At 36.5% G+C, this 24,991-nt stretch overlaps 2 protein-coding genes across 3 annotated transcripts; both read left to right on the top strand.

Annotated features, from left to right (window-relative positions):
- Positions 1–3,399: 3,399 nt before the first annotated feature.
- LOC145784306 (putative RNA/DNA demethylase ALKBH6) lies at positions 3,400–12,055 on the top strand. Of its 2 annotated transcripts, none has more exons than XM_082596099.1 (6): positions 3,400–3,514; positions 4,805–4,934; positions 5,013–5,059; positions 5,257–5,361; positions 7,896–8,023; positions 9,701–12,055. In XM_082596099.1, the coding sequence occupies exons 1-6, from the start codon at positions 3,491–3,493 to the stop codon at positions 9,963–9,965; spliced, it is 699 nt and encodes a 232-aa protein (XP_082452225.1). In that variant the 5' UTR covers positions 3,400–3,490; the 3' UTR covers positions 9,966–12,055. The 2 variants fall into 2 exon arrangements, with proteins under 2 accessions (XP_082452225.1, XP_082452226.1); XM_082596100.1 differs by lacking the exon at positions 3,400–3,514 and adding an exon at positions 4,080–4,544.
- A 3,755-nt stretch (positions 12,056–15,810) lies between these two features.
- LOC145784881 (uncharacterized) lies at positions 15,811–17,712 on the top strand. Its single transcript, XM_082596715.1, has 4 exons — positions 15,811–15,946; positions 16,150–16,272; positions 16,546–16,695; positions 17,236–17,712. The coding sequence occupies exons 1-4, from the start codon at positions 15,935–15,937 to the stop codon at positions 17,542–17,544; spliced, it is 594 nt and encodes a 197-aa protein (XP_082452841.1). The 5' UTR covers positions 15,811–15,934; the 3' UTR covers positions 17,545–17,712.
- The last annotated feature ends 7,279 nt before the right edge of the window (positions 17,713–24,991 follow it).

The following is a 24,991-nucleotide window of genomic DNA, read 5'->3' as shown; positions in this document are numbered from 1 at the left end:
TTGGAAGTATCGAACTCATACCCTTGTGAGTAAGAATCAGACGCAGACCGCATGCGCCACTGAATCACTTGGCGAAAACAGTTGAATTTAGTTATATATGCAGCTTTTTTCAGCAACAGCGCGCATGCGCACTAAAAGCGACGTAAAGACTAGAAAAAAGGCATGGAACGTCTGTATTTACGGCGCCGTAAACGCAGCCACTTCCTAATAACAAACATGAATTAATTACCATATTGACCAATCAATCAGTTTATTTATTTGTCACAAACATGAAAAGAATACAAAATATGCAATAATCTGCTGTGTGTCGTATGACGAGGAGACTGCGAAAAGACCAAGCGGTCATCTAGTCAGCAGCCACCTCAAGCTAGGTGATGTAGGTCTAAATAATTCATATGATACACAGTAAATACACAATCATACAAAAAATCAAGCATTTGCTGATATAGATACACATGTTTTATTAGGCAAAAAAAACTAAAAAACTAAGCAGGTTTACTACCGTGCTACTGCATGAATTAATTGTGGAATTTAATAGATATCAATTGACAATTTTAATCAGTAAAAAATCAAAAGTAACGTATACCAAAGAGGTGAGCATTGAGCAAATAGAATAATGTAATTATATAGACAAAACAGTTATTATTTATACAGTGTCCTTTAAATCAAGAAGGTAGCGTGTAAATTTTCTTTTAAAAGAAGTTGGAGAAAGACCTTTGAGATTGCCTAGAACCTCATGCCATACAAGAAGAAAAGCACATGTACTTGGCTATATCTGCTATATTTGTCATTTGCCATCTCATACAAACTACAGTAAATAAAAACCATGCCTTCTTGTAGTGGATGGACATGGAAGCCATATGACCATTAGATGTTGGCGTATTTAACCCTATCTTAGTACGAGCTGCTTTTGTATGCGGAAAGCATGTCACGAGCTATCTTGTCCCCGTGCTAATTAATCGTTAATAACGGGAACTATGAAAATCACAGAACCAAAATATTTTTCAAGATAATAGCCATATTGTGCGTGTAGAAATTAAATTTTTACCCAAAAAATATATAGAAATAAAGTGTTTGAGATGAAAAGACGTCAGAAAGTCGGTTTTTAATTTAATTTCCAAAATCTAGCTTCAACATTGAAATTTTTGAATTATTTATAACATAAAGTAATGCTGAACTAAACAAAATATTACATTTGCTTATAAATGTAAGGCATTCTTGGGCGTTTTTACATTTCAAAGTAATTGCACTTTAACATTTATAGGCCTATTGCACTTACATTAAATTATATATTATATATCTAGCATTGCATGAAAATATCTAACCACCTGAGACGAAATGCTTATTGCGAAGGCCAGGAAGGTAGAAAAATGACCAGTGTAGGTTTAGAAAATTCGCAAAGAATCAAAACTAAAAGTCAAGAAATTTCACATTTCTAGCATATTTCCTTCTGAGAAATATTTCACTACTAGAGTGGGGCGTCCTCATAAAACCCCGTGTCGCTACAGATAGGGTTAATAAACCACTGAAACTGGTTTGGAAGGATACTATTTAAAGTTGGTTGCGTGTAACATGGTATGCAAAAATTACAAGGTCATTTTTCCATTTTTATTAAAATCTTTTTTTACCATGGAGTAAAGTCACAGTGGGCCATTAGTGGATTTTGGAGAGCAGAACTTTTCCCATTAAGTACTGGTGTGGTAAAGATGAGGGCAACTGGTGCTGTACAACTTTGTCAAACTACCACCATGTCATTTGTCGTTTTTACAAACCTATGTACAGTAGTTTGCAAAAGGCTATTTCTGCTACCATTTTACCTGAACCTTCTACTTCAACACAATCGTCATTAAATAACAGTCAAAAATGACAAAGCGAGTTCAGTCTAAGACAGGGGAAGTACTTAGCTCTGAAGAAAGCCTGAATAGACTGGCAGGAAGATGACAGTATAATATCCAAACTTACTCAAAAAGAAAAGATTCCAAGATCAGAAGGAAAGAAATATTGACAAGAAAAGACGAGGCAAGCATTAGTAATGCTGCACAAAATGTGCAAGTTAGATGTAAGATGCAAGAAGTGCAAGTAATGAAAAGGGAAGAGTGTAAATTTGATGACTGGGTGGTTGTGAATTACAGTGACAAGAAATTATTTGTTCAAATTGAAAGCATCCTTGGTGACAAAGCAACAATCAACTTCCTTCGTCCCAAAAGAAGTGAATGAAATCAATTTTTTTTCTCATCTAGTAAAGCCTGATGTTGAAACAATTGATCTCAAATTGCATTTTTGGAATGACAAAGTCTCCACTCTTCAGTACCAACTAGGCAAAACAAACTGAGTTTTCAGTGTAATACTCATTTGTGGTAGTCTGGTGGTCTGTTTTTTTTTTTGCTGAGACTTTTCGGTCATTTGTCTGAAATGACTTGAAAAAAATCGGTCATTTTTTATTTATTTCAGTCATTTTTGGTAATATATAGTCAATTGACTATTATATATACTTTTTCGGACATTTTGCTAAAAAATCCGTCAATGACCGAAAAAAACCCAGCTGGTGGTTAATCTGATGTTTCTTATGCCCCAGAGCTAAATACACAAAATGAAAAGACTTTTAATTTGATATTGATGTACAATACAAGGTGTTTGTGACCGGAATGACCCGTTTCGGTGAGTCTGATTCGGTGAGCCTGATCCCTTAATGGGGGATTTTTTCATTTTTTTTTTAAATTATTGGGTACCGTAGCCTAATTATCATTGCCGTTTTAAGGTTAGGGGCTAGGGTTAGAGGTTAAGAACTCACCGAATTGGACTCACTGAATCGGACTCACCGAATAGTAGCAGACCCGTTTGTGACAGCCTATAGCTTCTTCTTCACTGTTATCTTGAACAATTGTTTTATGTTAATTTGCCACTACACACCATAAACGTAAATTTTGCAGTGATTAAAATTTCATTCTGAAAAAAGTTGCTTCTTCCAAAAGTTTGAATTTTTTAACAAATTATTTTGTTATAACCATACCATTTGAATGTATGAAATATATAGGTATTTTAGAGTTTATCATTGCTTTACTAGGGAAATTTCTTGTATACCCATTTCAACCTATTTTGTGGGGTGAAATGGGTATATATATGAGGTGCCAAAAAAAGGGTTATCACAGCTTTGATATGCATTCTTGGGAAAATGTAAGTTTCACCAAAGACCCAATGTAAGAACCCAATAAAAATATTAACGTAATCTACCAACTGCAAGATTGCACAATACAAAGTATATGAAAAATATACCCATTTCACCCTACCCCTAGTGATCCCTTTGTCATAGTCCTGTATGCGTGATTTTATAATTTAACTTTATATCAGTGTGTTTTTATTCTTGATCATCCAAGCAAAAATTACTTTTTACGACATTTCAGAAGCATACAACAAGGTGTCGACTTTACAATATGAAGACTTGAATATTTATTGCACAACTTCGCCTGAGTAACTTTTATATTTGTTTTTGATGGAAGCATTTCAATTGCTAAATGTAGGTATGTGTTTAACAAGAATGTTTTCGGTTTGTGAATTTTTTGTAACTATAAGCACTATAGTGTGAAATGAAAATGGAAGTTGTATAAAACAACCTTTTATGGAACTAGAAAAACTAAGTCTAAGTTATATTTACTTTTTGAGTAAGACTTAAAGTAGCTTTATTTCATTTTACATTATGTTGTGATGGGTGATCAGAATAAGCTTGGTAGTTTCTTATATAATAATAACTATGCCTTTAAAGTGAAAAGTGTTTTACTTTTCTGCCATGTGCTACTAGGCATACTGTTGGTTTAATAATTTACAACTTTGTTAGTGTTGTTCTTCAAAGTTTTGTTTCATTAAAACGTAGGCCTACTCATTAAACGCTTACTTCAGTTTTAACTATTATAATATAGGCCTAATATGTGATTTATTGAACCGCTATAAATATTGTAATCATAGAGATCTTATCACTATCAGGTTCGTTATGCAAGAGGCAAGCTGCTACCTATCATTTTTTGTCAGTGTTATTTTTTTACACTTTTAATTGCTGAACTTTACAACGTTGCTTCTACCAGGACTCAATTATTTCTTACTGGAGTCTTCTCTGAGCCTATTGATGTTTAGATTTGCTAAGCTCAGTGGTTAAGCGTCTGACTCAAGATCAAGCGGTGCTGGTTTGACTCTCAGGGTGTGCCCTTGAGCAATGCATTCCCAGGACTGCTCTCTATTCAGCGGCACCAAGTGAATGGAATAGTTCACAGACAACACTTCAACCACAAGTGGAAACTTCACTTTGTCAATCTCGGTGACAGGCTTGCGTCATTGGTTCAAAGCCCCTATTTCTATAAGTATGCAAAACTACCAGGATTAAACAATTGATTGAGTTTCGCTTTTAGCAACATGATTGTTGCTTACTTCACAGTGTAGATTCTAACGATCTGTTTAAGCCAGATGCTGCGAGTTAGTTGTGGCAATATCGAATTACACGAGCTTTCGGAACACAGTTCCCTAGTCATGTGCTATGACGAATGGTGTTGAATTCAGTGAGTGGTTCTTTCATGTGGCTCTTTGGTTTAGCTTAAGGCTGCGGGCTGTTGAGTTTCTGTGCTGCTAGGCGCTATTGCTGTAAATTTTGTTGAATCAGTTGTTAGTAGATTTAGGATTAAGTTTAAGTAGATTACCAGGATTAAGTTTGTAAAGAAGCTTTCCCATTCTGAGGATAAAGATTTAACTAATCTGTCAGCCTACAGTACCTTTCAATCTTGGCTACAAGTATATGTATAACTATGATTAACTTTTCTAGGTTCCAGATTCTGCTTTCTACATTTCCAATTTTATATCCGAAGAAAAAGAGAGATTTTTGATAGACAAAGTTAATCAAGCTCCCATTCCAAAATGGACAGTTTTATCAAACAGGCGATTACAAAATTGGGGTAAGGTATTAAAGTGTTGCCAAGGTAATGCATAGAGCAAATATTGTGACCTGAAGTAAATGATCGTTATTTTGACAGGAGGAATTCCCCACCCTAAAGGAATGATTCAAGAAATCATACCCCAGGTCAGCAAGGTTGCCCAATTCACACTAATAATAATGTTATCGGTTTTGGACTAAAATGATGCTGACTGCGAATCTATTTCAGGCTGTGCTCTGGAAGATCTGTTTTAACATAGCCTATTGAAAAAAATTAATACATATTTCCTGGCAAGTCTAAAAATTTACAAATGTTAAATTGTCGAGTTCATGTATTTTTTCAGTGGCTGCAAGAATGCAATGAATTGGTGTCGAAAAAAGGAATATTTGGGGCATACAATCCTAACCATGTTTTAGTTAATGAATATAGACCTGGTCAAGGGATAATGGTAAATATCGATTTTGTGTATTCTTGCAATTAGGAAAATAGGGATTAAATTATTCTTGCAATTAGGGAAATAGTGATTAACTGTAGTTATTAAATTTTGCATAAGAAAAGGAAAAAAAATGCTAATTTTCTCTTGGCAAAAGATAAAAGTTGCTGAGGTATGAATAGTGCAGTTGGTGTTGCAATTGCCCGGCCGAAAATTTTGAAATTGGCAAGATCCTCTCCATCTAACCCCTTTTCAGAAGAAATGGCAGATTTAAAAAAATTGAAATCTAAGTATCACAAGAAACTTTCGATTTTTTGAATGATCTTCTATCGAGTCTTCTAAATTTGTCAATACTCCACATATTGACTCATTCTTTTACGATGGAGTTGTAGATTGAAAGGTCCCACTTACTACACTGGGTGCCAGCGGGTGGTAAGCTGAGGGCACACAGCAAGATGGTCCACTGTTTGGGGTTTGTTGCCACAAATGCATGTAACTGGACCCATGTTGTAGCCCCACATTACCATTGCAGATTTAGTACGGCCAACACCGGTTCAGAGTCGATTTAATGTGTTCCACTTTGCCCAAGGGGCGTTTTTAAATGATAAAACAAATGCAAAGTTTTTACGACATCAACTTAATCTCATTGCAACTATTGAAAATTTTGTTTGGAGATTACAGTATATCCATTTTGCTTCAAAGAAGCCTGGTCTTCATTCCAAAACATCAGAGGTCGACCAGTTGTCTGCAGTGACCTCCATTTCTCTCTATCCTTAGCATCATTAATTTTTAAGTTTCGTTTTGTCAGATCTTCTTTCGCAGTCTCTTCCCATGTTTCCAAACTGATTTTGTCAAAATATTCTCATACATTCCTTCAAGATGTCGAACCCATCTCAGATAGCCTATGGCAGGGCTTCCCAAAGTGGGGGTCACGACCCCCACAGGGGTCGCGTAACGAACTTCAGGGGTCGCAGAAAGTATACAAATTTTATACAATGCACTGCATATTATCACTTATATGCAAAATGCTGTGAAAGTTATTAACTAATTAAGAGTCGTGCACTCAGTAGGCTACCCGTATAGGTAGTAATAGGAAGTAATAGGAGTTTAAAATCCTCTTTTCTGCATTGTAAACGTGAATTTCAAAATTAAAGCCAATGTTTTAACAAGTTATTAGTGTTAAAAAATTAAGTCGTGAATTTTCCAACGGAAAAAGTGTAGCCTTTGTCCACCGTGTTTGTAAAGACGTTTTTGGAAAGGCTTTTCAAATTATGCTATTTGTCAGGTTTGCTTGAAAAAGAGGAACGAATTTAATTTGTCCTTCCAAGGAGAAAACATTTATGTTTTTACATGGAAATCTAAAGTTGGAGCGTTCATCAAAAAAATTAAACATCTAGAAACAAAACATTGAAAATGATTTATTTGAAATAATCTCATTTACTGAAAAGTCTTTTGGCTAACAATGGCATGGAATCAAACGTTATATTAAGCCTCTGGTTATCGACACTTCTCAAGACTGTTGAAAGGGCTAAAAAATATTTTCTTCCAGAATTGGACAATACTTTTAGATTTGATCCAAAACCCATTTGGTTGATTGGTTTTGAATCTTTATCCTCGGACTGACAAAGCCTTGATATATTATTCCTGGTAGTTCCGCATACTTGCAGAGGCTCTTGACACAGGGCCGGTTACCGAGATTGGCAGAGTGAAGTTTTCCGATTGTTGCCGAGGAATTATTCCATTCACTAAGTGCCGTTTAATGGAGAGCCGTCCTGAAATGCGTTACTCAAGCGCACACCCCGAGAGTCGAACTTGCGCCGCGTGATCTTGAGCTGGGCGCGTAACCACTGAGCTAACGGGGCGGACCATGCTGAAACAAAGTACCGATTACCTCTCTTTCAAATCTCAAGAAAAATTTGCAGATTTATCTTTTAACTAAGTTGTGGCTTGAATTTTCTGGAAAAAGGTTTCACACTTTTTGGCTTAGCCTAACGTTAGACTGGAATATTCACCATTAGGCCTATATGGCTTAGCAGTAACCGCACTCCTGCCGTTTGTCTCCACGTATATGTGCGTGTCAGTGTTTTCAAAGTTGATAAAATACCGTTCCAGCGTAAGTAACATTGAAGCTGCCTTGAGATGCTTGAGACCAGCATTGACAAACATCGAGCGACGGCTAGACTTGCTTTGTCGCAGAGAGCAGTCGCACCCATCACACTGAATAAATGTGTTTGCTTTTGTTTCCAGCAGGCTACAAGGCCTAGTAAAGTAGTAGCCTTCGAGTACGGAAAGCTTGCTTTTAGTTTCCGTTCAAATTAAACCTTTCAATATATATCACAAACGTATATTTCGCATTGCTTATCCTTTTAACTGTAAAGGGGATCGCGGAAAATTTTAGGAGATTAAAAGGGGTCGCGTGCAAAAAAGTTTGGGAAGCCCTGGCCTATGGTGTCCACGCAACTGGGCTACTCCTAAAGTTTTTGCTTTCTGTCCAGTTTATAGCATCAACTTTAGACTGACAAATCATACAAAGTTGTACTTTTTTTCAGCCTCACCAAGATGGCCTTTTGTACTTTCCAACAGTGGCTACCATAAGTTTAGGGTCACACACTGTCCTTGATTTCTACGCACCAATCACAACGGAGCCGAGTCAAGAGAATACCGAGTCACCACACAGGTTCATTGTATTTCGTTTCATTTAATTGTTCAAATTCAAAAAGACATGATTTTCCGAAAACATGTCGACTTGTTATATTGTTTTATTATGTAGTCGTATTATTTACTTCCATGCAATAGGACTGGTAAACTAACTACATCAGTGAATATTGCATAAATTTATGCCAAACATTTAACAGAAGATTCAAGAACGGTGACAACATATGATTTCTCTAAGAAATTAATTGATTGTTGCTCTATGCCAGTGCTTCTCAACCCCTGGGTCACGACCCAAAACTGGGTGGCCGTTTCATTTGGCTGGGTCGCTGTAAGATGTGGTAATAAAAGATTATGTCTCTTGAGCAAAGTTAAAACTGCCTACCACTACTTTATTTTTTGTAATTTCCACTAGGCTATTCAAACTACGCCACATGTTTCACTAGACGATTTTGCCACGCGCATTTTGGATGAAGTGTTCTGTAGACAGTGTACACAACAGTACACACTGCACTAGGGAATTGTAACAATTAGTTGCTTCAAAAACCACACCTAGCATAAAGATCGCATCTCAGGAAATACTGTGACGTTTGGCTTCGATGCCCGTTTGCGCACAATAGCATCATTTACTGTTTTGAATTAGTTACTGGAAGATACGGAGTTAAGGCTTTGACGACGTCCAGCTTGTCATAGAAAAGCATTTGGGTTCATTGATACGAAACTTTGATTATCCATAAAATTGCAAAAGGTTTGAAATGAATGCGCAATCCATTTGCTATTGATGTTGATACCCTGTCTGAAAACTACCAAAGCATTTTTGGTTTCAAGAGGAGTTTATTGACATTCAGTGCGACCGTGTACTGATGAACTGTTTTAAGAAAGACACCTTTGGTCAATTTTGGACAAAAGTCAAGAATGAAAAGACTGTTGCTGGCACACACGCACGCAGCAAAAGCTTTCCTGCCATTTGTTACTGCTTGCCTGTGAGCGGATTTTCTGTGCTTATTCACATCAAAACAATGGAGAGAAATTGTCTTCAGCCTGAAGATGACATGAGATTGGCACTGAGCAAGATAGCTCTTATGAGTGCGTGGCTCATTTTTTCATGCATACAAAACGTTGCACGAAACGTAGGCCAAGTTTTGGAAATAGGGTCGCCAAATCTTCGCTATTAATTTAACCTTAATATTTGGGTTGCCACAAATAAAGGTTGAGAAGCACTGCTCTATGCTGTTTTCACTAATCTGTGGCTTGTTTATGAAGCTAATCAACATAATTCAATCATTAAACATAAAACAAACAAAACCACTAAATGCCTGATGAACAGCCTCATTCAATTTTTAAACATGCTGTGTATTGACAAAAACGTTCGCAATGCACTAGTTACGTGTAATTATTTGAAAAAAGCTACATTTGAATTTCGTGATGAGGGCTCCACAAAAGCCGAAAACGTTCAAGACACTGCTTTACATCCATTGCTTTTTGTGTTCGAAAAAAAAAGTTAGATTCTATGTTGCTGCATAGTCTCTAATAAGTCTCATGTGCTTGTTGTGAAGCATTAAAAAAGTTTCTCCATTCTAACAGATTAACGAATAACTAAACAGTTCAGAAATCTTCGTTAAAGAGTCTTGCAAAACTTGTCGATGGGTCCAAACACTTCACTAAAAGACGAATTAACCAGCTCAGTCTAATTATTTTTTAGATACCAATTTTCTCTTCTTCTTGAGCGACGAAGCCTGTTGGTGCTGAAAGATTCGATGTACACTTTCTATCTACATGGTATATCAGAAACTTGCGACGATCGAATACGCAAAGATGATGTCAGAAACATTGATAACCTTGGCGATGTCGTCTTGAAGCAGAATATCCAAAAAACTGACTCTATCAACTTGAAACGCGACAAAACAAGGATTTCATTAACAATTCGACATGTTCCAAAAACAATGAAGTTCAAGTTAAAAATTTGATTGTTTTTGTTCTTTTTGAGATGTTGATTTTACTTCACTTCACGTTTGTGGAATGTTGAGTAGCCATGAGCTGGTTGTCGAGAACACCACTTCTGTCTGCCCGAGCGTCATCTGCTTGCTCTCAGCTGGCTTGATGTCAATAGATGCGTCAGTCAACGTCAGATTTATGGACTGGTCAATAAGGTGGAGTTAATTTTTTTGTTTAAATCAAAGGTCAGATGTACCAAAAGTGGCGTATGGACCTAAAACCAACTTCTGAAATGGTGTGGGGCTCGTGACACCTACACCCAGGTGGCCCATATCCCCTCAAGTTCGCCGAGAGGTCAAAGTTTTATGAAAGTATCGTCACTTCGAAACCTGTTAAGCTAGGATGTTATGTTTTTGTCTTAAAATGCTTAGAAGATCCATATTTATATCTGCTCTAATGCAACTTTTGTCATTATTTCACCAATACAAGTCACAAATTGCCTAAATTTCGAAGGTCCATTTCAAAATCCAACATCATGGATGCTATTACGAACTTCATTTTGACGATTTCTGGCTTACACAACTTGAAATAAAGACGAAAGTTGCATTAAAGCAAATATACAGTACTTAAAAATGGACCTTCTGACAATTTTAATCCAAAAAAAACGATACTTTAGCTTAACTGGATTTCAGATTTGGGGGTGTCCATAACAAACGTTCTCATAAAATTGCAAAAAATCACCCCCTTTGTACGCTATGTTACAACACACTCTCCCCTTGTCCGTACGGCAACATGACCAGGTTTCGCCGAAGTGTGAGTGGCCATGGCTGTTTCATAAACTAGTATTGCTTGCGTAAGACTACAAATATACCACTTCTACTGGAGTGGTAGTTTAGAAACCCTGTTTAGTCAATTATATCAGATCTCCGTGTAGTGCATTAAAGCTTACAAGGCTTTATACAAAGTTGCGTTGTGATATCATACTTTGCAAGTACTGCACACAAAACTCTTTTACGACTGTATGCAAAGCATGTAGGCTTAATTTAATCATCTTCGCTCCAAGTAGACTGCAAGGCATCAAAAATGTTTTATCATCGCACACTCATCAATTTTCTCTTATTCAACTTCACTCTCTTCCTCGACTTGTGAGCCAACATCTTCATTATAATTGTGTTTGATGTACCGGTATGATGCCTTTCTGTGACGCGTGACTTCGGCCGCATATGGAAAATATACATGACGTATAGATAGAACAGATACGTGGCTTCATTTTTTCGCCAAACAGCATGTAGGCCTACGTACATTGCACAATTGTCTGTGTTGCAAACTCTGTGCTATTTTCCACTTGATCATGAAGATGAATCCAATGGCTGCTGTGAGTGTAAGAAACGTTTTCTTAGTGTGATAGAATCATAGAGTGTTAAATAGAAATATCTTCCTCATACGCGATTCACACCGCAAAGATTGAGTTACCCGATAAGTGTCGTCTCACTTTTGCACACATTATCATCATTACGTTCCTTCCTCGTATTGAGGGTTGGATACAATGCGCCATTGTTCTCGACCTAACTTAATTTTGTCCATTTAGTGATGTTTGATGTCCAAATCATTCTTGGTCTACCTTTGTTTCTTTTACCGTTTATCTTGCCTTCTATTAATGATCTTTGTAACGAGTTTTGCCTTATTGTGTGTCCAAAATACTTTAATTTTCTTCTTTTGACTATTTGTAAGAGAATTTTGCTTGAATTAAATTTGGATAATACTTCATCGTTAGTGATCTTTTGTTTCCATGAAATTTTTAACATTTGCCTTTATGACCAGAGCTCGAAGGCATCGATCCGTTTTTCCATTTTTTGTGACACTGTCCAAGTTTCAGAGTTGTATAAAAGGATTGACCAGACATAGCATTTTAATATTCTTTGACGAATTGATAAATTTAAACTTTGATTGATTAAAACATTTTTCATTTTTCCAAATATAGGCTACAGTAGTTCTTGCAATTTCTATCCGTCTTAGAGTTTCATGTTCACACCTCCCATCTTCAGTAATTAAATGTCCAAGATAAGAAAAAGATTTAACTTTTTGTATATTTTGATTGTCAATTATAATTTGGAGTACTGGAGTGTCTGGTGATTTTGAGATTATCATTGATTTAGTCTTTTTAGCGTTAATTTTCATATTAAATTCTTTTCCAATTGAGTTAACATTGTCCAATATTTCTTGAAGATCTTCTTGTGATTCAGCCAAACGCTTCTAGTGATTTTGCACACATGTATCGAATTTTGCACGAAAAGGGGTGATCAGAGCCCAGAACGCGGTGCAGTAAGGACAAACATATGGCGAGTATTTTATTTCCAAACCGTAATTTGGAGCCGGTTCTAAAAGATCCGTTATTTTGAAACGGACATCCCTTCTACATTGATCATTTTTATGCGTGTCTGAACCGCTCCAGGTTCTGCAGTTAGATGTGAAGCTTGGTTGTGAAATCGATATGACAACGCGTCGATCAGATGGTTAAAATGATTTTGTTGTTTATACTATAAAAAGGATGTCCGCATTTTAGGAACCCTCTCCCCCTTATTACTTACGGACGTCTGTTATAGACAGCCCCATGGTTTACGGAGTTGACTTCCAGACGACTTTTAGGGCATATGGGCCACCTGGGTGTTAGTGGGCACGAACCTCGAACCATTTTTGAAGTTGGTTTTAAGTCCGTAGGCTACACCATTTTGGTACATTTGACTTTTTGATTTAAAAAAAGTTTTGGGTCTATTGATGGAACATTTAACCATAATTAAGTCAAAAGAAGAATCTTTTGCGTTTGTTTCGACATTTGATTGATTGTGGGAATCTTTGTCCTCGGACTGAGAAATCTTTTTGAGAGCTTTATCCTGGCAATTTCACATATAGGCTACTTGTAGAGACTCTACCATTGACGCAGGCTCGGTTATCGAGATTGACAAAGTAAAGTTTCCGGTTGTTAAAGTGGTGTCTTTCATTTTTTTCATCTACTAGGCTACATGCTGCTGAATGTAAAACAGTTTTTTGCGATAGGTTATCCAGACAGCCACTATATCTGGCCCAGATAGGGTGCGGATCTGAGCCAGATAAAGTAGCTGTATGGAAACGTTGCGCGCACATCCCTAGAGTTGATTCAGCGATTTGTTGGCCTTGCAATTCAACCATTTATTTTGTACAGTAGGCTAATATAAACGATTTGTGATTGAATCTGTAGCGCTGGCACCGCAAAAGATATTCACATCCATATGGATTTATATGAGAAAAAATACACACACGTCAAGCAAAAGACTACAAACATAAGCATGGGTAATAGGTTAGGCTGTAAGAGTAGACTACATCCCTGAACGTTGACACTTTATTATTACTATGATGAGTAGCCTACATTTCAATTTTCTTTGTACAGTACAACGATTTGTATGCATTATCATAAAACTGCGACTTTAAACATCAGGTTTTACCAGGGTAGCCTACTAGGTTGTTTTCAGAGTCCGAGTAACGCAATACAAAATTATATGGGGGTAGGCTACTGCATTTTTCTCAATAGAGCACCAAATGGTTAAAATAATTTACGAAAAGTTGACAGGTCAAGTGTCTCTGCGAAGCAACTAAAAGGTTTTTGGGTAGGCTGCTATTTTCCGGTCTAGCCTAAATAAAACCGATAATCTTAATTTTAGTAAAAAAAACAACACACACACTTCAATCTTGTGAGTTTCGACAGACAAAAGCGTTATGGCACAAACTACTCGTTAGAAGCTCTTATGCTGAGGCGATTATTTAATACCGTACACGTTTAATATGTAAGACATAGTAAATGATTAGAAGAATGCATAAGAATATAATTAGACGATGATTGTTGTTTAACGAGAGGGAAAAACCCTGTTACAGCGGCGTTGTTGTTCCCTGTCTTAACAACCGTCTTATTTTTGTTCAAATAATTTATAGAGGCATTAAATATTTAATGCACCTTTCTTTCATGATATCGAATTATCTTTATTGAAAATTCTATTCTAAAGTCGAAAAATTCCGATTGTGACTCACAGCGACTTTGTGAATATTATAGCTTATAAGTTTAGGCTTTCTTAGATGATAAAAAACAAGTTTGACCGAAAGGAGCACGACGGATTCGAATAGAATTAAAACACCAGTGTTTTGATGATAAACCATTATTAATATTGGCTTATCAAATATTGCATTTTTGCATGGAGGAGTTGTCTTACCATGAATAAATTTCAGAAATGCAATTGAAAACAAGCAATTCAGAAATAAACTTGTTGAAAATTACAATAGGGCTAGGCTATTATGTAAAACAAACAGAAAGATCTATCTAAACTTATTTAAAACTTCAGTATAAAAGTTAAATACCCACTCCCCGAAATTGGAAACGTCCAACAAAAAAGGAATCCGAGGTTCTAGTTAAAGGTCAAGAAAACTGCGCGGAGATTAAAAAGACATGTGCAGATGATTATGTCAAAAGAGAAGAACGATTCTGCAATTTTTGTGCACACTGAAAGGCTGGGTGCTTATGATTTTAACTGGGATAATATCTTTTGATGATAGTTAGACTGCTGAGAACAGCTGTTACTTCGAAGTAAAGAACGTTTTCAACGAAATGAAGAGCATAGGTTGTGCGGCATATAAAAAGTAACGTTAGATTATTATAGGCTGCCAGGGAAACTGCCGGTCAGTTGCAAATTGATATGAAATAGAAGGAAGCCTGTCTTCTCGATAGATGTCGAACTGATGTTTATTGAACATCGCACCAGTGTTTTCTTCACCTTTCCACCACGCAACCGACAAAAGACGTTGATAGGTCTCTACATAAATCGAAGTGATCAGGATAAGCATGAAGTGGCACGCTCAGCTCAAAGCATTTGTAGTGTAGAAAAGGCATTAAAAGCATGGTAAGCTGGCGAAAAAAAAAAACAATTACAGAAAGACAAGTCCAAGGCAGGCTACATAAAAAAGCAAGTAATTTCCGATGTGGATTGGAATAAGATTGAGCAAATAATGTACTTTGGAATGGTGTCTCAGTATTCTTACAAACAGCTCACGATCCTTGCCTAAGGAAAAATTATTGAAGCAGCACACCTGGCCCGATCGAAAACGTTTGCTTCAAAATAAGCATCAAGCAATTAATAGAAATCTCGGCGCTATTAATTTTTTTATGATTTTGCTCAATGTTCTTTAAACCATGATTATAAATTTCGTGATGGAAAATTATAGCCTATACATCAAATGCTCACATACTAGGTAGGCCTACCAAAGTTTTTCAAAAACGAGATAACCGATTTTATCACAGCTACCACCCATTGTGTTAGTAGGCTACCTGTTGATAACAAACATCAGTGAAACACCTTTTCACGTAGCCTATACAGGGCTTTCCAAACTATGGGTCGCGACCAGGGCGGTTGAGAGGATATTTTGGGCCAGTACCGATGAAAACTTGGGGTCCCAAATAAAAACATTTACAAGAAAAACGCACTGTATCTAAAAAATACGCTGTCGTTTCTTCATGTTCCCAGGTCCCTTGAAAAGATTCCGGCCCCTAAAATTATACCGGGTTTCGGTCCAAAAGTACCCCATGGACCCTCCTGTCAACGCTACTGGTCGCGACCTCAAACGGGGTGACAAATCGTAATTTTAGGATCGCCAGTCATATTAAAACTTGGTCTATGTTCTTGGTAAACCTTAAAACAAATTTTGCCTGCTGCGATCTAAAAACCAGCCAAGTCATTAGTTTAAAATTCAACCGTATAAAAAAAGTTTTGAATAAATAAGCATGGCCCAATGTCCACACCCCCCCCCCCCCCCCCCCTTGGGTACGCCACTGATTTTATTCATCGGCTAGGCGGTTAGAAACGATTGTGATAACTTTATTTTCTTGTTATGATAAAAATTGAAGTTCCCAAGAAATATTTTACAACTTCGACATCTTAACCTGCTCTTGTGAAACCTCACGAAGTAAACCCAATGAGCAATTATGGAATATTTGGTAAGCAAATTTAAAATCGTGCAGACTATTATAACAATGACCTATTGATTTGATGCTGGTTTCATAACCACAAAAGCCTAATAGTTGGTTATTAAATCAATTATTTATTAGACATTATTCTGCCAAATCCAATTAATTTATATTATAACATTTTAATTTTGTTGTTAACATTATTTACACGTTGTTAACACTAATGATCATAGGAAACAAGCAGATCCGCCCGGAAATTGGATCCAACGCGTACATCTAGATATCGAAGGCCAGATCCTAAAGGTTCCAGCATAATGTTAGGATGCGATCGAAATTACTGGGAAACTACTAATAAGGTGCGGTAAATTAAACAATACAACCTGGGCTGCTTTGTTTTAACAGCAAAAATTAGCATTCGTCTGGTAAAGAATAGATTTTTAATTTCGATTGGAGCAAAATTGTTTTTCTGTTTACACTGTTTAACATCGGCTATGATTCTATATTTCATCATCTTATGATAAACAACAACTCCAAAAATTGCATTCACACTATGCATACTCACCTTAGTAGTTACTGTTTATTAACCTGCAAAGTGAGATGCAATTCCAATGAGTCACATCTTTCCAAAGCGAATACAAAAACAAGTTATGAAAGGGAGCTACCAACAAGAGAAGTTTGTGCGAGGTGATCGAAAAATGACGTCTACCCGCAAGAGGGGAATGTTGGACTCATCTCTTTCTTTTGGCAACGCAGTCAACAAATGGAAAACAGAATCAAAGGTAAATTATAGTAGCCTAAGTGTACGTACAACTACACTACTTAGTGATGTAGGCGGTAAGAAATGTTGACGCATTGACACTGGACATGTTGCCCATCAAATTGCGTAAAAAAAGTTTTCCTTGTAATAACATTTACTATTTGGCATAAAAAAAAGTTGGTGTAATTTGGTTACTATCAGTTATTGTTATAAACCTGCTGTGGGTTATGCTTAATGGATATGTTTTTGGTTGATGACAACCATGTGAATTTCTGTAGGATGTTGGCAGAATAAGAAATCGTTATTGCCCCTTGACAGCATTTGAAATTATCTCCGTTAACTTTAGTCGCGTAAAAGCCACAACACATCTCTCAAAATATATCCATGCATGCTAAACGCAACGAGAATAGGAAAGTTCTTTAAACCCGTCTGCATTGATATGCACTTGTAGCTGAAGAGACCTCACTTCAAAAAACGGCCGGTAAACTTAACGCAACTTTACTAAAGTCGTATGTAGATAGATCTTACTTCCATTTTTAAAATTATCTTGCTGTAATTTTAGCAACATTACCATCAGCATGACTTGCACACGTGGGGTCCAGGAAGCAATGCTCAACGCGATTCCTATTCATGGAGTGATGAAGATCGAAGGAAGTTGACAGCTCTTCGGGACTCCAGCAACGCGGAAGTTGTTCCAGAAATTTCCCACTACTCTAAGTTGCCGCCGATCTATGCGAAACCAGGAAGCCAGACGAACGGATATGAGTTCGATCATCCGCAAGCAAATGGCGATTACCACAAGACAAGTTTTCAGAAAAACAAGCCCAAGAACCGGCAAAGAAAAGTCTATGAAGACGAAGATGATATTTGAAACAAGTAGTTGATAACATTTTCCATTTTTCAACACTTATATCCCTAAAAGTTGACTTTAAATGTTATTTACTTTTAAGGTTTGAAACTTGATAAATCTACACTTGTGAGATTAGGTTGCCGTATGCACAACTGCACAAATTTGCATTTAATCTATCACTAAAATATAACCTTTATTTATTTATTTGGTTCAGACCAGAAGATAGAGGTCCATAGAAACACGCCAGCACACACATACAAATAAAATAATTGACAATCAAACAACAAGCATTGTACGGTTATAATGTTGTAAATACAGTACATTGAACGAGCGAAACACTCAAAGGTCATTAACGCTTTGATATAGGAGTTAGAAGAGCTGCAACACCGATTTACAAAGCTAGCAATGCTCTTCCGTAGCAGGGCATAAAAAGTGTTCACGTTGTGGTTTACTTGGATGTGACTAATGCTGCAAATTTTAGGCAATTTAAACAGAATTCTGAACGAGTTGTTATATGCAACTTTCAGACGATTAATAGCTGATATTGGATAATTACACCAAAGGGGAGAAGCATAAAATGCAGAACAGTAGGTGCAAAAAAGCACATTTTTTACAAGAACACTACATTTGTTGAATTTATATCTGAGCATGTTCGCTATGCAGTATAAAGATCTGTGTAGCCTTTGTAGCCTAAACATGTTATTTCAAAATTACAGTTGGAAAGAAATGTCAATACAACATTGGAAGACAGATGTTTTGCACTATTGTTACCCAAGAGGAGCCTGAAGTACATTTGCAGAATTTTGATGCTTGTGTCTGAGTCCCCAACATGAAAGCTTGAACAACATAAATGCTCTATGGCATAGACCAGGGGTGTCCAAAATCAGGCCAGTGATTCGTTTTTGTCTGGCCCGCGCCTGTTGTTACACAATGTGTTATTTTTGGCCAGCAGACATACAGAAATCATACAAATTCAACTTGCATTTTTTTAAATAGAAAATTAACTATTATACTGTCTGGATAGCATACAGACGAGCATTCATTCATTTTCTTGCTAGCAAAATCAACGACCGCTTTTGAGATTTACCGCAACTGTAAAAGACTTATTGCTATTTTCTTCTTTCTGGTCGAACCCTGATGAGGCTCCAGCTCATATGCAACTAATTGAGCTTCTCTTCGAAGTCGACAGCAACATCTCTCTCTCTCGTACTTTTTTCCAGCAGCTGGATAAAAACAAATACCGGTATCCAGAAATGCGAGAATTTGCAAAGAAAATGTTGAGCTCGGTCGGTTCAACATATGTGTGCGAGCAGACGTTCTCGGTTGTGCACTTGAACGAGAACCCCTTGAGATCAAAGCTGAGCGACTCTCACTTAAGTGTTATTTTACACTTGTCTGTCACTAACCTGGGTATAGAAATCAAGACGTCGGTTTTATCCTTCACATTAAAATAGCTATGATTTACAAAGTTTTGGATGTGTTAATTTCTGATGCAAAAACAGATTACCTAATTATATAGCCTAAGCCCTAATTCATCATAAAATATTAAAACCTTCATATTGCTTTGTTGTATGAAAATGACATGAAATAATATTACTGCTATATATGCATCTTTCTTTACGCAAAACAAGATTGTCAGTGGCTATTGGCCCGCGGGCACTTCCGGGAAAAAATTTGGACACCCCTGGCATAGTCAGTTTCACCCTTGTAACAAAGCTGCCTTTTTTAAGAGCAAAATAGTTAGAAAGACTGGTTAATCTAACCAAAAAATAAAGAGCCCAAATTGTAGATGCCAAACTTATGTTCAGCAAACGCTTCGAAAATAAACACTGAAAATGAAAAGTGAAAATGACTAAATGACAAGATGAAGCACTGAAAATGAAGATAGTTTAGTATTTGAAATGGTTTAACGTGAGTTTAATAGGCTATCTACATTTTGGGTTATATTTTTTGATTAGATTATGCTACCGGTACTTTTTTGCTTTTATAACTTTCAAAGCGTTTAAAGTAGCAATGGGTAGCCTATAGTTTTTAACCGCTAGAAGGAAGAAAAGTATTATGAATTGTCATAAGCTTTATATAAGTCAAGTAGCCTATTCTGTGACCATCATACCCATTAACGCAAAAGGCTTTGTTGTTGAGTAGGGATCATTTATTCCGGCCCAATGCAACGAATGTTTCTTAAAACTCTTAGAAAGCCATGACTTGTTATGTCCATCTTTGTTGCACATTATTGGGTGAATTGAAGCAGATGTGAAAAAGCCAGCTTATGTAGCCTACTGTAGATCTTGCCGTTGCCACCTAAAATTGGTCATCATACCTAGGATTTACAATTTCTTGATTGTTTTTTTCAACCACAGGGAAATCGCGACCTCAAACGCTTACAAGGCTAATTAACATAAAAATGTAGGCTACACCTTGGAGAAGTCAAAATAATGTCCAGCCACGTTTTGTAAATGAGTGCTTTCAATAGCGGATCCAAGTGAGGAGAGGCACTTAGTCAAGTGCCCCACCTAAAAATTAAAAAAATAAAGCATATACGGTAATATCTTTGCGTTTTCACAAATTCTCTCGCTCGCTTTGCTTTCTTTTTCAACCTAATGGATGTCATTGGGCACTCTTTCATCTGATGCCTCTCAAAAACTAAAACAACAATGCAATATGTTAAAGTTTACACATTGCTCACTTAACTAGCTAAGAATCAAGCTGACATATGAGAGTTAATAGAAATAAGCTATGAGGTGAAATGTGTTTGATACAAGCTATTGAAAGAAAGAGAGCACAACTTGGACGAATTTTCAAAATTTTACTGAAAATCCACAGACACATTTCTGTGGTGGTGAAAGAAACAGTTTCGGATCTTGACTTTTACAGTGTTTATTTATTTTTCAACTTTTTCTTCGTAGAAAACTTTGGTGCCCCCCAAAATTTTTTTGTAGATCCGCTAAGGAATGCCTTATTTTGTATAAATTTCTCTTACTGTAGAAAAGAAGCTTAGCCTACTCAAGACTATGCCAGATTACGAGATTTTTTTGCGAAATCTGCAATACTTAAAGACCAACAACCGTCGCCTCTAGGTGGTGGAACTAGAAATGCTGGGAATTAACCCGAAGCAGCTAAGATGTTGGGGCACTTTACTACTACAACTCTCGGTCACATATACTTCGAGTACACATGAACTATACATTTGACAACTTTTAGTTTGTAACTTCGTGTCTTGAAGCCTACATATTGGCGATGAGACTGCTGGGAATTTTGTGAAAATGGCATTTTAGGAATTTCCGTGGTCTAACAGTTTTTTGATTACGAAAATATTCAATTACGCTGTGATAAATAATGTATGGGCGTATTAGCATAAGCGTTCTATTGTCAATACAATATCCCAACTTTTCAATCAATAATTTATTTTTGAAGAACCTTCCGCAGCACGATACGATGCTTTTAGCTTGCATTACTGCGTGGTCTAGTTTAGTGCAATCAAACATTTCTTTGTTTATTTTTTCATTCTAATAGCCACCTACTACATGATTTAAGCACAAAATCGATCATAATGAACTAACAGCAGAAAAAAAATACACAAGTTTGTTTGTTATATCTTTATCCTGCATTGTGGGAAAGCGGACTTGAGCGCCTTCCGACGACCTGACCCACGCTGCAGCCGACGGCAATGTCTGTTTCCGGTTGTCTACTCTATTTACGATTTAAATTTGGTACTACCCATTACTCGAAATCGATCACTGGGTAGAGGCAATTATGGTAAAGTTTCTTGCCCAGGGAAACAACAGCAAGTGCGGGTGGCTGGAGTCGAACATGCAGGCTCTCGACTGCGAGCCAAACGCGCTCATCACTCGGCCACAGCTGCCGACAGCTGCCACAGCTGTCTAGTTTAGTGCAATCAAACATTTCTTTGTTTATTTTTTCATTCTAATAGCCACCTACTACAGATTTAAGCACAAAATCGATCATAATGAACTAACAGCAGAAAAAAAATACACAAGTAATAACCAAACAAACGTTTCGTGACAATCAAGCTGACAAAAAAAAACATTACCAAGTATTTTAGAAACAAAATTCTTTTTTGTTCCATTTTCGTGTTGTTGTTGTTTTTTTGTTTTTTTTGACAAATTAGATTCGTTTCGGTGACCAGATCATAGTTATAGGCTTACCATCAAAATAGGGCAAACCAAATGCGTAAATGGTATAAATTAATTATCAAGGAATATTTGGGAGTTGTTTTGCTAGACTGTTCACAAAATTTTGACTCAATATTGCTTTGTAGCAATTGGTTGAATACACATATTCTAAAAGTTTGATAAATGACAATTGAAGAGTTCACTAATTTATTATATATTTATATTTTTTCATGAAAACCAAAAATATTAATATAGAGGGAGACCGGGGTAATTCAGAACAAATTTTAATAAAACTTAAATCCCTAAAATTCGGAATGAATTTCAAAAACTTTATTTGGTGTAACATTAGACCAGGGCGACTCAACTGGCGGACCGCGGTCCGAATTCGGTCCTTCTGGGTTTTGAAGGTGGACCTCGGGCTTCTGGAAGAATAACCTCATTGCCACATTTTAGGGCCACTTTAAACAGATTTCCATTAGGGAAAAGCATTTTTTTGTAATTATCCAAGAAGCTGGGGGCTTCGCCCCAAGACCCCCCAACGCTTTGCCGTCTTCTCTGATGTGCGATCCACACAGCTACACTACAAATAAACCCATACATTTTTTCTTTTTTATTTCTTTGTTTGTGTCAGACAAAAATCCAAGTCATGTTACATACTACCTGAAAAGTGTTTCGGTACTCGTAGGCTACTGGTTGTTTAATTTTCGTGGTTGCATATGAAATATTTATCGGACCGCAAAAATATTCAATTTGTCAAAATGGACCTTTGCTAACATTAGTTGAGTAGCCCTGCATTAGACCATTATATTGTACAACTTATGACAAAATATTGAACAAAAATTTTCACAGGTTTTGCACAAATTTAATTATTGCAGACATGCATCACATGTTTCAACAAACCCCATGGATGGAGTTGATTGGAGCACTGCACGGGTTTAGTTGAAACATAGACTACATCGATTTTTTGAATATATTGCCTACAGCATTCAAATGTGTCTGTCAATCGATGTCAACAATCAAAAGTGTTCAATGTCGATGCATCTATTGTGGATTGTAGCTTGACAAGTTAAACAGAGAAGACATGCAGTGATTATGTGCAGTTTCGAAAAATGACTGTCAATCAATGTCAACAATCAAGATTCTTGAATATCAATCAATCTATTGTGGATTGGAACGTGACAAGTTAACATACAAGACATGGCCAGCAAAAATTTGATATATTCACTGTTCAAAATTGTTTGTCAATCAATGTCAAAAGTGTTTATCGACTTATTGTGAACAATAAAATCTGTTCCAATTAACACCATTCAAAATGTTACAAATAACCCCACATGTTCTTAAAAGTGGAAAGGTACTGCCATGTAGCCACTGAAACATGCAATTTAACTTCCTCTTCTTTTTCTAGTAGGCTACTATGGCAACCACAGTCAATGTAGACCAAAGGAATTTCACTTATCGCTCTAAGTCTAAATCATTACGTTAAAAGATATTTTCCAACAAGCTCGAATTTTGGTCCAAAGCATAAAAATCAGAAAAATTTGTAGCATTTTCACACATCTGCTCTAAACCCAATGAAGTTTTCGTATCTGATAGATACCATTGTGATCAATCACTAAGATGTAGTGAAGATTTATAAACATGTTCGTGGAGTTAAAAAAACAGCAATTTTTCAACCAACCCGGTGTTCCAACCAACTCCGGTCTCCCCAGGACTGACTTCTTTATTGAGCTGACGTAGGCCTATTAAATACACAGTTACACACCTTAAGCATAAAAAAAAATCCCGTCCACTTTCAATATGACAAGAAAGGTAGCCTAATAATAAACGTAAGAGATTAACTCTGTTCATGAAGCTTTTTGGTCTTTATAATAATAATAATATTGTTAGTTTTTATATAGCGCTGTATCCAACGCAGAATGCATTGCTCCTCAGCGCTTTACAAAGCAGATAGCGTCAATGCAGCCGTATAGCCGTATTGATCAGCTTTGAGGACTAGTTTGTTTCTATGAAGAGCAGACCCCTCATAAGTTGCATCCAAGTTTTTTTTGAATAATTTTGCCGGATATACGTGTTTTGTCATAACCACCATGAATGCATATCTTATGTATCTTTGTTTAGTTGTTCCGTCGAGTAGTCGGTTGGTGTTTGTATGATAATTGAAGCTTGTCGAAATAATGAAAGGGAATCAAGAAACGATTAAGCGAAATATTGCTTATGAGGTGAAACTTTAGAACGTGCCGATATTTTTATGCTTTACATTTACAGTAATCTCGCAATGCTTTACTTTTGAAAGCAAAGTCATTCGAATCGCAGCAAATTACTCAGCAATGGTGCGACTATTTTGGATTGTTTATAGAATAATAATTTTCTATATTTGAATAATTTTCTGGAAAGGATATCTGAGGAAATACAAAATCATGTGAATTTGAAGTTATTGGAGTTTTGAAAAACTGACTGATGCCGCCTATATGCTCGTATCTTGATATTTCTATTATTTGAAAAGAAATTAAAATTTATAGAAACAAACCTTCAAGATAGTAAGGTGAAGAAGTGTTGATAGTGAACTCTAGGTAGGCTACTAGCCTACATTTAGATGTGATTCCAGGATGTTAGGGCCCCAAAATGTTTTCAACGGCCTTGAAGTCTGGAAAAAAAACATTTATATTATTTACTATAGTGCATTTACATCCAGTCCATTTGGTTTTGAATACAACCCAGTTTGGAATCTCCTTACTCAGTAACTTTAATTAAATTTTTTCCTTCTTACTTTTTTGGATTGAGTGTCTTGTTTTTTTAAAACTTTTTTGTTTTAAGTCAGGAATCTCATAGGTATAACCACCCGAGTTTAAATTATCCTCTCAACGGTTTTGGTATATTGAAACGTAGCCTATACTCTTTCTACGCAACTGCAGACATTGGTACACCGTTTCGGCTTTCTGGTCTCGGCAGTGCTGTATGTACGGTACATTGGGTATAGCCACGATTCTATTCTTGTTAATCACTGGCATGTAACACTGAAGGTTTGTAAACACAGAACGAATAATTGCTTAAAATAAACAGTGATATGTTTCTGCACCAATAAATTTTCTTATTTTTCTGTTTTCTTTGCTGTATTCCAACAGTACAAATAGGTCAATTTCCAACGGCGTTGAGAGGACAATTTAGACCCGGTACCAACAATAGACTTGACCCATAAACTAAAGTCTTATAAAAATCGAAAAAAAAATAGACAGTGCATCAATCAAAAGAAATCAATTGCAATTTTTTTAAAGAAAGAGGCAGTTTTTCACCAAAAAAAAGAATTCTTTAAAACAAAGATTCCGGAATTTAAGGAA

This window comes from Aplidium turbinatum, chromosome 15, assembly GCF_918807975.1.
Source record: "Aplidium turbinatum chromosome 15, kaAplTurb1.1, whole genome shotgun sequence".
NCBI classification, from domain to species: domain Eukaryota; kingdom Metazoa; phylum Chordata; class Ascidiacea; order Aplousobranchia; family Polyclinidae; genus Aplidium; species Aplidium turbinatum.
The sequence above is the reverse complement of the archived record's forward strand: the minus strand, read 5'-3'. Positions and strand labels throughout refer to the sequence as shown.